The sequence below is a fragment of the Triturus cristatus genome, chromosome 2_1 (genome assembly GCF_964204655.1).
Source record: "Triturus cristatus chromosome 2_1, aTriCri1.1, whole genome shotgun sequence".
NCBI classification, from domain to species: domain Eukaryota; kingdom Metazoa; phylum Chordata; class Amphibia; order Caudata; family Salamandridae; genus Triturus; species Triturus cristatus.
The window spans coordinates 505,610,085-505,624,017 of record NC_140581.1 but is presented as its reverse complement, the minus strand read 5'-3'; the positions used below and the strand labels follow the sequence as shown (position 1 = coordinate 505,624,017).

Sequence of the window (13,933 nt, the reverse complement as noted above, 5' to 3'; positions counted from 1 at the left end):
ATTACGGTGGACCTTATTTTTTGAAGAATTCAACTTCATTATAACTTTCAGACCAGGTAAAATAAATAATAAAGCAGATGCCTTATCTCGATGTGAAACAGCAGAAGATAAAACCAAGAAGGGAAGTACACCACCATCTATAATTCCTAAGGAACAAATTATTGGAGTTACAATCTCTGAACAATTTTTTCAAGACATACGTAAAAGTATGCCATTAAACCAAATGCTAGTGTGGCAACAAAAAGAAAAAGATAGAACCATCATTCAAGATTGCCATTTCAAAAGACACTAATGTACATTCCATCAAAGCCATTACAAAGACAAGTTCTACAATGGTGTCACACAAAACCATTAGCTGGACTTCCTGGAATAGCAAAAACTCAAGAGCTAGTCTAAAGAAATTTCTGGTGGTCTACATAGAGACAAGATGTTATCCACTATGTAAAACAATGTGATGTTTGTGCTCAAGCTAAAGGAGAACATGGTGCCAAAAAAGGGTTACTTCCTACACCAATGTGTGTGGGAAGATATATCCATGAATTTTATTACTGACTTACCTAAAGATCAAGGGAAAACGACCATTTTAGTAGTGGTTGATAGACTTTTAAAAATGGCTCATTTTATTGCGTGTGGAAAAAATGCCAACGGCAACTCAGTTAGTGACTTTATTGGTGCAAAATGTAGTTAGATTACATGGTTTGCCTCGAACCATAACTTCCGATCGAGAACCTCAATTCACATCAAAAGTATGGAAAGCTTGGTGCGAAACATTACAAATAAAAAAGAAACATGTCCACGAGTTTCCATCCCGAATCGGATGGTCAAACAGAGTGAGTAAATCAGATACTAAAGCAATTTTTACGATGCCATTTGTTTAAACAACAAGGTTCATGGGTGAATCTCCTTTGGGAAGCAGAATTTGTTTATAATAATCTTAAGCATGCTTCAACAAACATGTCGCCGTACTTCACAAATCATGGCTGTCACCAACATTACACTGCACTGCTGTTAGCTCAACCTCAAACTAATATCCCATCCTTAAATGCCAGGTTACGAGGAATGGTTACTATCATGAAACACTTACAACGTAATATCCAGAAAACAAAAGCAAACGTTTGCCGATAGGAAAAGAACACTTGGACCAAAATACAAGACTGGAGACTTCGTGTGGCTTTCTACAAGAAATTTTCAATTTAAAAAGAGATATACATTTCATCCACGATTTATTGGTCCATTTGAGATTGAGAAATGTGTTAAACCAGTAGCTTTTAAGTTGAAATTGCCAAATGCCATGAAAATGTATCCTGTTTTTCATACGTCATTGTTGAAACCAGCGCAGAACAAAACACGAGCCCACCCACCCCCTCTCCTTGTCGGAGATCATGAACAATATGAGGTGAACAATTTAAAAGGTAGTAAGCGCATAAAAGGACAACTGTGTTACCTGATATAATGGAAAGGTTAATGTCCAGATGAGGACTCCTGGGAACCTAGTAACGCTATTCATGCACCACGTTTTTTACGTAACTTTCATGCCCAACACCCGGAGGCTCTTACGTAACTGGGAGTGTAAGCACTTTTGATGGGGTGGACTGTCATGATTCTGTCAATCACTGTCTTTCATATTTACTATTGGTTTTTTACCAGTGCTTGTTTTCTGTTCATATTTGCTATTGGTTTTATCAGTGCTTGTTTGGACTGTCATGATTCTGTTAATCAATGTATTTTCTTATTTGCTATTTGGTTTTATCTGTGCTTGTTGTTTTGCATTGTCACTTGTTGGTGCCAATATTTATTGCAGACTTCCAACTCATAGTCTGCTACCTAAGGCATTTTGGCCCTTCTAAGCTCCAGTAGAATCTGGAACTTTCTTGAGAAGGCCTTTAAATAGGAGCCACACCAGTTCTCTTTGCCGGTTATTGAGAGCTCTGATGAACAGCAGCAGCAGTTCTCCGGTTGCAGTCAGAAGCCTCTTGCCAACTTAATGCAGGTTATAGATCCTTTCTTTAAACACCAGCAGGTAGGATCGTTCCATTTTGTTCAAGGGGGCCATATGCTGATGTTTGCATTTTGTATTTGAGTATCTTTGATCAAAGTGTTTTCTTGGGCATTTGTTTAAGGAATTCTGACACATCGCGCTGAAGCATGTTTTTGAGCATTGGTATATTGGAATTTACATAAAGCTCTATTTTGGACACTTATATGGGAAATCTGGCACATCGCACTTTTTGGAAAATTTGAATCTTGGATTTCAGTACATCGCGCTGAAGCGCTTTCTTGAGCATTGCTATAAGGGACATTGGCACATCAACTTTTGCTTATTGGAATTGGAGGTATAGTGCGTTGAGACGCTTTCTTGAACTTCTGCATATTAGAATGACATTTGCATAGTGAATATTGGCACATTATACCTTGAATATGATGCTCGTTGACTGGCATGCATGCTGATTTAAGTACGCCCTCACTTACGTAATGAGAGCGTAGACACCCACTTTTTAATATGAACGAAAGTGGCGTTGTAACATATACTCACGGGTTTAACTGATATCCACGTGGGTTGAAGAATGCATTTTCATTTCACGGCAAGTTCTGCCAGCTTTTGTGCACCAACACCCACCGGACTGAATGTCACGAGTGGGCGGTACGCTATTCCCTAGTGACTGACTCTGTCACTTGAGTAAATGTGCACAGTGTGAATATTACCAAGAACTGTCTCTAATCTTTTGAGACAGACATTAATAATTGTGTATTCGTCACGCTTGCTAATTACACAATATTGGGATAGTAAGGAGCGCTCAACCATCTAGACACTACGTTACAGGCACGTATCTTGTTTGCTTGTGATTGTACATTTGTCTTTTCAGATTTTTCCTTTCGACTAATTGGATGAAAGGACGCCCAACTGTAAGTACACGGTTAGGCATCAGTGATCAAGGGTAGGGTACACCTTAGCGCGTGTATACCGCCCGGTCACGCACACTTGGTCCTGACGAAAACCTCGTACTAACAACCACAGGTTGAAACATGTAGACCTTTTAATGCACCTTTTTGGCACTTTTTTCACTTTACAGATACCAGAGGTCAATCTAACCAAAGCAGGTATCTAATCAATCATTTTTAAATTTTTAACATTGTCCAGTTGTTCCAGAATAAAGACTTTTCAGTGAGTTATATCTGGCCAATTTTAAAACCACTTTGTCACTCACCTACACAAAAAAACCCGCTCCACTGTAATCAGGTGTCGCAGCACACCCGGATGGCATTCGGCTATTCGTGTGGGACCCCGATGATGAAGCATGTCACCAACTAGGTTGGTGAGTGAGGGGTCTTCTTAAGAAAGGATAACTTTCCTCTTGTGCAACCTCTCCCAAAACTTTGAGACTTTGAGTGGTCTCTTGGTGATACTCCTCCTATTGTTTGTTTATCTGATTTAAAAGGGGACCAGGAGTACTCCCCTCCACGTAGTGGAAATCATTTTCTCTCTCCTGTTGTTTTGTATATATTGGCACATTATAACACCAGTTGCGTATTTATAAAAGCTTGTGGAAATTAGCACTGTGATTTTAACAGTGTTACTTGCTAATCATAATTGGAGAAGGAAAAGGTGTAACAGAAGCCAATTGGCTCTTTATATGTATGTGTGATTCGTTCTGGAGCATAGGTTTTATGCAATAACTATAGACTAATGATAGAGTCCATATTGTTACCTTTTTGTTTTAAGGATTATTGGAATAGCAATTCCATTCCTGAAGCAATTAAGAGAGTGACAACTGTTTAATATGAAATCTGCCTTCCTTTACAGTTATGTGTTTGGTCCAAGAGTTCATATGGTATATCAGGAAGCTAACTGAAGACAACGTCTCGTTCCAGGTCTCCCTTCCCGCAGTACTCTTCCCAAATCCCTTCCCCCCATCTAGCCACTTTGATCTTCAGTGCAATTAAGCTTGAGTCAAGGCTGCTGGAAGGTGGGCTTCTTGAGGGTACTGCTCCTGAGGAACTCAACTAAATATACTAGTTCTGACAGTATCTCTGTAGACAGGGAGAGTGTCTAGGGCCCTCAGTGGTCCCTCACTCCTCAGATGTCGCCACCGATTGTGGCAATCAGCGGGCCGCCATATTGGGCAGAACAGCGTCAGTGGGGTTTGAATGTCCTTGGTCTAGGTGGACTCTAAAACAAGGGCACCAGGCCGCCGGTATCTCTGCAGGGAGGGGAAATTCCCTGGGGAGCAGCTGCAGTCGAAATGGCAAAGGATGGTGAAGGATAAAAGGAGGAGGTCAGAAGCAGTTCTAAATTGCGAACTCCAGCTTGGCTGCTTTGGCCACACACCCTCACTTTTTAGTTTTAAGGTTGTGTCTTCCGAAAGCACTAAGAAGCATCGGTGTAAAATTGTAACATAACTCTACTGCAAGTTTTGCGGCCCTGATGCACTTCGCCACCTTCACACAAGGTGCTAGTCATGGCAGGATACACTCTTATATTCAGTTGAGCAACAGCAACATAACACCTGGGTCTGCGTATATGGGACAGCCTAACATCTCCTTTAGTGCTTTTGCCATATCTGCCCAAAATGGGAAGATCTTGGGGCATCCCCACCAAATGTGCAAAAGTCACCATTTCTTCCTAATTTCCTCCAACAATCCTGACTGGTGGCTTGGTACTGCGATGTAATCACACATAAATGTAATGTGTGGTTAGGGAATAGAAAGCTGAGCAAGAATAGAATTTACTTCCTAGTTTAGTAATAATAATAATAATAATGAAAAAAAAGTAAAGCCTCTTTTTTTTAATGTTCCCTGTAAAACTTCAGAAAACTTAGGCCCTGATTTAGAGTTTGGTGGGAAGGCCAAATGGAAGTTATTCCTGCCTCACTTAGAGTCAGGAGAAACTTCAGTATTTCAGCGTTGGAGATTACTCTGTCACTGCCGCTGACATACACCTCTGATGGTCCGAAAGAGGTCAGGCCCTAAGAGGTTGAGCTATATGACCACCCGCCCGATTTAGAGTGGGCAGACCAATGGCCCATTTTCACTGTCCATCACTGCCAGGAAAAACCTTGCATAAGGAGCAGTGAAAACTGCAAAATGACATCCGCTCCATGGGGAAGAACTACCATTAGTTTTTATATTTTCAAAAGAAAAGACCTGCTTTGGGATTTTGTTTTTGAAAATAAAAAAACTGGTTAAAACTTTGACAGACAGTACTGTCGTGCTGACGGAGCCGTACGTCAAGCGTTTGGGCCTGCGGACATCTCTAGATTTGGAAGAAAGTTACTTTGTCAGGGCGACTTAGTATTTTACTCCATTGCCCTGACAAAGTAAAGACTGGAAAAAATGCAAAAAAAACTATCAGTGACATAAGAGACATAAAGTGCTTGGCCATGATAGCTTTCTAACAGATTTTTGCAAAGAAATATTACATTTGCTGGCACCTCAGTTACCTCAGTTTTACATGGAAAGATCGGTTGTGGCAATGATATCAGCATGTGTGGCACTACTCAAGTCAAATCTGGCACAAATTCAGAACTGTGCAGATCATACAGACCCTTGTCCTTGCTTACTGCTTAGAATAAAAATTTGTCTGAGGGCCTTTAAATGACACTGTTGAGTCATATTGCTACTTTGCTACATTAGGATCAATCTGGTATCATCAGTGGGCATTGCGCCCATCTCAACCTCAGGATGTTTAACAATGTCAAAGATAAATTCCACACTAAAGGTGGAAACCAGTCTGCTTGTTGTTGGAAAAAGCTTTTGAGTCTGTGGAGTCGCTATATATCAATCAATCAGGACTTGTAGAGATCGGCTATTCACCCGTAAGGGTATCCAGATGCTGAAAACCCTGGTACTGGGTGGGTGTCGGGCGGGGGGGCGTTCAATTGAACAGCCAGGTCCTGAGTCCCCTTCTGAATTCCAGCAGGGAGGATGAGGTCCAGAGGTGAAGGAGGGGGGGGGGGTGGGTGTTTCAGGACTTCGCGGTGAGGTTGCAGAAGGAGCACCATCCACTGTTGCTACAGCGGATGCGGTGTTTGTGGACGAGGGAGCAGGAGGCAGAGCGCAGTTGTCTGGAGGGCTGGTGGAAGATCAGACGGTGGTTGATGTATGCTGGTCCCTGGTTCTATATGGTTTTGTAGGTGTGGATCAGCATCTTGAATTGGCATCTCTTCTAGATGGGGAGCCAGTGGAGCTTCTAAAGGCGAGGGGTGAAGTGGGTCCACAAAAAAAAATCCACTGGAGGGTTCTGGAGATATAGAATTTAGACAGTATAGTAAATCAAGTAATTTCACTCAACCATAACAAAGCACTGACAAATTCAACAAATTTGGGATAGGTATAATGTGGTCACTTGGAATCATAGTAGGAGACCAACTCCAGTCGGAAGCCAGACAGCAAGACTAGCCAGGTCCTCAACAACAGTTACCTTAATGGGAGATGCACTACTCAGTCAGATCCAGGCACTTTTACCAATTGCAGGCTTTCCCAATTCATTTATTTATTTACAGAGTTTTTATATAGCGCAAACTTGACACTGTATCGGGTATCAGATCGCTTTACATAGCACCAGTTGCGTTACATGAAGACTTATTCATCATTTTTGTTAGGCACGGGGAGATTAAGTGATTTGCCCAGAATCACTGGATGTTCAGCGTCATTGCCGAGACTAGAACCCGGTTCCCCAGATTCGAGGTCGACCGCCCTAGCCGTTAGGCCAACTTCTCTCCCCAATGGAAGTGGTCCTGATGCAAGGGAAAATGGCCTTTACAACGGGGGATAAACCATGTGTGCCTTTTCCCTTCAAGCGTAACCATGCTTGCCTGAACAACACATCTGCCTTAACCATGCATATGAGTAGTTAAGGTAGATAGCGGTCTAGAGTTCAGATGGGCGGAGAGAAGAAGAGGAAGCGTCGGAACAGGAAGCTCTGAACGCGGACAGGTAAGTGGTCCTAAGGGCTGGTTTGGGGGGTAGCTTTTAGGGGTGGGGTCGGTTTTAGTACTCGGGGGCGGGTACTTTTTGGAAGGGGCAGGGTTTTAGGGTTCAGCGCGGGAGGAGGTCAGGGTAGTTTTGAGGGCTGTGTTCAGGGGGATTTTGTAGGGGTGGGGTTGGTTTTAGGATTCAGGGTGGGGGATAGGGGTAATTTATGGATGGGGCAGGGTTTTAGGGCTCAGGGTTGGTGGAGTGGTAGTTTTCAGGGCTGTGTGATGTTTGGGATAGGTTTTAGGGGTGGGGCGGTTTTAAAAATCAGGGCGGGGGTAGGGATAGTTTTAAGGGCTGGGTTTGGGGGGAGATTTTAGGGGTGGGGTTTGGTTTTATGGCTCAGGGCGGGGAGGGGCCGAAGGAGTTTATTTAATGGGGGGCAAGGTTTTAGGCCTCATGGCGGGGGGAAGGGAAGGGGTAGTTTTAAGGACCGGGCAGGCTAGGTTTTAGGCCTCAGGGGGGTGAGATAGTATTTTAGGGCTTAGGGCCGCAGGGGCTCGGGGTTGTGGTCATCTTTACCACGCATATCATGCCTTTACCATGGAATTGCGTGGTTAAGGCATGCGTACTAAAGGCATGCATGGTAAAGGAATTTGTGGTTTAGACGCATTAGTGATTAGGACGGCATTGTGGAGGCATGCGTAGTTCAGCCATGCGTGCCTCTGTCATACAACCTGATGCAAGGGATGAAGGCTGCTGAGAATGCTCAAGAATACTGTGGATGCGACAGGGGTCTTTCTGCAGGCACTCCTTGGTCCACAAAGATGGTTCTGGTGTCCTGGTTGCAGGGTCGACATCCATAAGGTTATCTCCGGTCTGGTCAAAATCCAATTGCCACTGGACTACCAGTTGCCTGGTGGCATGGTCACAGGCCAATCCTTCTTGGGTCGATAGCTTATCCTCCGGGTGTACAAGCAGTTCTCCAACAGCACTCCTGGATTCAGCAAACTTGGATGCAACTCTGTGTGTCAGGCCTTGATCCCTGGAGCTGCCCGGCGGTGGTGGTACTGACTTTAAGACTTTGGGCTACCAACTTGCCCAAGCAGGCTTCTTCAGTTGTTGTATCCTTGTGCTGCGTACAGGAGGCCAGTTGGCTGGACCTGACGAGTCTCCTGGCTTTGCACGACTCTGGCGATGACTTCTCCTTGAGCAGGATACAGCAGTCACAGTCCCTCTCTTTGTTAGTCACAAGTTGCAGCAGGTGCAGTCCTCAGTAGGGAAGCATCTCTTTGCTGGTCCCTCGCTGAAGCAGGGCAGTCCTCCTTCCAGATCAGTCGAGATCCGAGGCAAGGGTGCCAGGGATGCCCTCTTTATGCTCAGAGAATGCCCCCAGGGAAGGTTGTGGTAGGTAGCCAATGGGCTACCAGGTTCCATCCAACCTGTTGACAACTGTTGGTGGAGTGTGGCACCTGGCTACCCCAGGATGCACTACTTTGTCCACTCTCAAGATGGCGAGACCCCTCTCCCGTTGAGTGGACTTCCCTAACACACCCCTGGGGTGTGGCTTCCTAAGGGCTACACATCCCTGGGGAAGCTGGTGTTGCAACTGGTTCCCCTCTCTGTTTTCAGTGCCAGCCTGTCTGCCTGAACAATGGGACAGCCCTCCACCCTTGTGTTACACATGTGCCCTTTAAAGGTGGCTTTCCCTTTGAAGCCTACCTTTTAGGGCTAACACCCTGTGGCTTCCTGCAGAAGGGAAGTAACACATCTCTGGCTGGTAATCCCTCATTGCTTCCCTTCCACTTCCTGGGGGTCGTTGGCACGTCTGCCCAGGAAGGCAAAGGAGTTCAAAAGGCAACAAAGTCGCAGTTTTGCAAAAGTTGCATGATGCAACAAGTTACATTAATTTCGTCTTGAGATTCATGTCAATCTTAATGTAACAAGTCTTTTGATACCTTGCTGTTCCATCTTTGGTCGCACTGTTCAGGAGTTAGCATGGCTGAGGGGTTAGAGTGTAATCCTGTATTCGCCAATCTGGTGACCAGCCTTTTCACAGAAAAAATATCTGTTGCACACATGTAAACCTCATGTCCTGCCAGTGTCATATGTTGCACCCTGCTTTAGGACTCAGTAGGACTGCCAGAGGGGTGACTTACACAGATGCAGAGGGTACGTGGAAGCTTTGCCACTGCTTTTAATGGCAAACTCAGGCTATCAGTGCACAACTGCTCTCTACCAGTCCACAGTAATCGACTGGGAGACTTGTTTCACCTGGGGGACTAAAGGGTGGCACAACCAGTGCTGCAATCCCTGAGGTACCCCTCCACATTACATACTCTGGGTACCATATACTAGGGACATACAGTTAAGTTAGCTATTTCCAATTGGGTACAGCCATTTCAACATATATTTGAGGATCAGGGCACTGAGGTTTGATTAGCAGGCATCAGTGCACTCTATGTTGAAAAACCAGCAGCATCGCCCGGATGACCACACAAAGAGAGGCATTTCCTTAAAGTGCTCCTCCTACCACCCACATTTTCTTCTCAACATTGAGGTGAAGATCCTGCCCAACCCGTTGGTCAAAAAAATAGCCTCTTCAGCGCACTAGGATCAAAATTGTTTGCCTGGCTGTAGCACTTGACATTGCCACAAGCAGATGGATCTGGCCCTTGGCGTGCCACTGAGTTCTCAGGCCCCAATGCACTTGTCCCTTAAGACTTTGAGAAGGCACTTGACTCCCTCTACAGGGACTTTTTCTACCACTTCTTATTAGTCTTGTGGTTTCGCTCATACATTAAACCTTAAGACCATTTACACAGCCCCTTGTGCGAGCGTACAACTGAATGGCACTGCATCCACACTCTTACTGAACGAACAGGGCACCCAACAGGGATTTTCTTTATCACCCCTATCGCACTGGCCAGAGAGCCATTGGGCAAGTTGATCAGATAAGGTAGCTAGGTGAAAGACTTTCAGTCAGACAGAAGCTTCAAGGAGAAGTTAAGTGGAGGCTGGACCAAGTACTCCATCTCACATGCACCATGGTTCGGGTTCAAACTTCTGGTATCATATAACAGTAAACAACACCCTTCAGCAAAAACACATGGTCACCGTATTGGCATGAGAGCCAGCTGGTCCACCCCCTCGGTTAACGTAGACAGATCTTTCACACCACCACAAAATATGCCTGCTCTCACAAGTCCAAGAGCAAGAGCCCTTGGGAGCGAAGTTTGCAGACACAAAACAGCAGCATGGCTCGGACACACTTCCTTCTGCAAAGTCCTGAGCTTGATCACACTCATGGTGTCTTTGATACACGCTGCAAGTGGAGGAGCAAAGCTCAGAGTAGGACACTGCTTATCTTTCGGCAGACCAGACCCACTGACAACTCACTATTGTGTAACTCTAAAAAGGTACTGCTATCTTTTGAGGTTTATTGTTTGCTTTTCACAAAACAAGAAAAATATACAAAAACTAAAAAAACGGTTGACTAAAACAAATGTTCCAGCTTCATTTGTCATCACTTTTTCCCCAGAATGAGATAATGCATTGTAAAGAGACCCAGTGATATGTGTCTAGCATGTTGTTATATATTGGGCCTTATCATCTAGCAGGTCAGTAATGAAGTAATGCTAGTCTCTTCCAAGCACCCCCGAAATAGGGTCCTTACTTTACATCAAAGCAATCAGTTCAGTTGCTGTTTAGGTGTGGCGTTAGACAAGACCTTTTGATTTTACAAAAATATATATAATATACATACATATATGGGCTTTCAGCCACCCCTCTTCATTCATCCACTGGTCTGTTGTTGTGTCATTCACATTTTACTTCTGCTCACTACGTCATATAGCATGGGGATATGGGTCAGCCTACTCAAGCTACTGATTAACCGCACTTTGAGTGACTGCATTTTGCTCAATCACAAGGAGCAGATCCGCACACAAGTTTGTTCCCTTCGGTGCATTGTTTGACTTGGTTTGGCCTTTGTGTTTAGTGCCTGATGTGATAACAGGACGCTTCTGATGTGCAATCCATCTTTATCAGATCCCATTCCAATGTCAATGCTGTTGTAAATTACTTTTGGTGTGTTTTGCTTTTCTGTCTGTTGCTGTTTCACAGCATCCCAGATTGTGTCCATTTGAAACTGTTCTGTATTAAGTTATCCTCTATTTCCTTTTTTCTTTCTCACCTTCTTTCTTTACTTGCTTTTTTCTTTCTTTCCTTAGTTTCCTTCTTTTTCTTTCCTTCTTTCTTCCCCTTCATTCTTGCCTTCTTTCATTCTTTTTCTTTCTTCTTTCCTTTTATACATTCCTTCTTTCTATTTGCTTTCCTTCTTTCTGTCTTTTTTCTTCCCTTCCTTATTTTTTCCTTCATTCTTTCCTTCCCCTTTCTTTATTTCTTTTTTCTTTCTATTTCTCTCTGTCCTTTTTATTTCTTTCACTGCCTTTCAATCCTTCTTTCATGTCTTCTTTCTTCTGTCTTTCCCTCTTCATTTTCTTTCCTTCTTTCCTTCTCTCTTTTATTTGTTACTCTTTCCCTCTCTCTTTTCTTCCTACTCTTTCCTTCTTTCCATTTCCCTTTTTTTGTTTTTCATTCTTTCTCTTTTCTTCTCCTTCCCTCTCTTTCTGTTTCTCTCTCTCTCTCAAAGGCAAAAGACTTACAGCCAAGGCCAGAGTGATTGCATTTTTAAATAGTTCCCTTCAGAACAAAGGAGTACTACGGAAATTTGTTTTTTGAGACCCTAACAACTTTTTTACCTGTAGCAAATGTTTTTTTTTAGATTGGTGAGGGCACAGCATATTCCCAAACAATAAATATTTAGCACAAATCAGGACAAAACAAGAATTGCCAGAAGACTGCTGGCCAATGTCAGATCTATTGAATTTGCCAATGCTTGTTTAGGTGCATGGTGGATGGTGACATGAGTAACATAAGAACAATTCAGAGGTATATCACAATGTAAATTTTTATTATCACCCAGTCTTATCAATGTGCAGTGTGGCCAAACTCCCTGAACAAAATAAAAGGTGTTTACAATAATCTGTGCATCTTAAACACAAATAAAAGACTTAGTCATGTTGTCTTGCTTACTTGTATTTTCAGACTTTAGAGTTTTAACTTCATTTGTTCTTAGTTCCAGCGTTTCCTTAAGTACCATATTTTCACAGTGTATTCTGTCAAAAACAATAACAAATTTTGCAGTTGAGATTTTCAATCCAAGTGGTGTTTTGAAAATAAGTACAAGGCTAGTCTCTTAGTGTTCCTTGTTTTGATTCTATAAATAACTAAATGCAAATAGACAACACTTGGTTTTCTGTAATCTCTAATTATGCATGCAAAAATTAAATTGCAGAAAGTGTACATACACTCTCAAAAATACAGAGACAGCAGTAGGAAGCACTTGTGTTAGTACTCAGTAGTGATGTCTGTTAATCAGTTTAATTTGTAAAAATAGCATTCAAAGAATAGATAAATAGAATGTTTACAACATGAAGAAGAAATAGCACTTAGTGAAAATAGAGCAGGAGAGCAGAGCTAAGTAAAGGCTTAATTAAGAATGACTTTAATGCTAATGTTCCGGGACTGCGGGTCCTCATTTTGACTTTTGTGTCTATCGGTATGATTGATTAGGAAATGTATTTTTAGGCACCTATTTTTTTCTAAACCTGTTTTTGGAACCACTTCAGTCTGTTGTTAACTCCCACTATCCCCTCCCCATTTAACCACCAGTCTCCATTCCCCAAGTTCTGGATCACAACCTGCATCCGTACCATCGAGACAATGATCCCAAAAATCCCTGTAAGAAAATAAAATGTCAAAGACCAAGCTCTTGCGCGCTAACATCAGTTTGTGACTTGGCCATGTATGCCTTCTGCATCAGTCTGACCTGCTGGCTCCAATACCAATCCGAATGTGTCTTCTGCACGACTGTCGCTTCCTCTACCATATCCCCTCCAAACTTACCGATAGTCTATAATTCTTTTCACATTGTTATCTCCATCGGTAACACTCTAATCACCCTCGTTACATCGTTTGACCTCATACACCATACCCTCCACACCTACACAGGCTACTCACCTCAACTACCCCCACTCTTCTTATGAAACTGATCTTTCTATTACAATTAGCAAACTTCATCTCTGCAAATCATGAAACCCATAGCTTCCTGCTCCGGAGTTGTATCCTGCCTCACCTCTCTTCAACCACTCTCTCGTTTGTGTTCCTTACCCAGAATGCTTTAAATTAATTGTCGTTTCACTCCTACCAAAAACGCAACCGCTCACATGTTTCTTTGTCCAATGTCCTGATAGCAAAACACTGGAGCAGCTAGAGGTTAATCAGCCGACTAGTTCACCAACTCTACTCTGCAAAAGAGCTCTCACACAAATGACCAGTTTTTTCACCTCTTCCCACTCCAATCCGCTCTCTTTTATTCTCATCCTCCTTGACCTCTCTCAGGGGTATTCAACACAGTCAACCCCTGCAGTAAAACCCTACATCATGGCTGTAACGCTCACTTCCCTCGATACTACAGGCGTGATACTAAAGTGGCTTGTAGGCTCTCTGCCCAGATGCCTTTTCTGTTTCTCGGTGCTCATAAAGCTCCACCTTTCTGCCAGTTGTTGATTCTCAGGGATCAGTTCTCTGGCCCAGTCCTATACACACTCTGCACCACCTTGAGCTGTAACATCATCTCCTCCTTAGATTTTTCCTATATCCTCAACATGGATGATATGCAAATCCGCTTCTCATTCTCCTTCAAACGCGAACTTCAAATCAAAATCACATACTGCCTCACAGATACTGAATGGCACTCTACACTCAACTAAGTCTAAAATTCTTTATTTTCCTTGTATCTTCTGTTCTAGTCCAAAGATTGTCATCCACCGAGATTCCCTAAATCCCACTTTATCAACCTTTCATACATCTCAGCCCCATCATGAAACATGCTGTTAGTCTCCTCTGCCTCCACTGCCACCAGGCTCCAACTATTCTATAATAGAAAAACAATGAT

The 13,933-nt window shown here is 43.2% G+C and overlaps 1 protein-coding gene across 2 annotated transcripts in view; it reads right to left on the bottom strand.

Annotated features, from left to right (window-relative positions):
- Positions 1 to 13,933, bottom strand: part of CCDC125 (coiled-coil domain containing 125) — a 413,732-nt gene that overhangs the window by 149,431 nt on the left and 250,368 nt on the right. For both annotated transcript variants that reach the window (XM_085632389.1, XM_085632387.1), the window contains exon 7: positions 12,010 to 12,092. In XM_085632389.1, the coding sequence (XP_085488515.1) occupies positions 12,010 to 12,092 (83 nt within the window). The remainder of the gene's footprint in view (positions 1 to 12,009; positions 12,093 to 13,933) is intronic.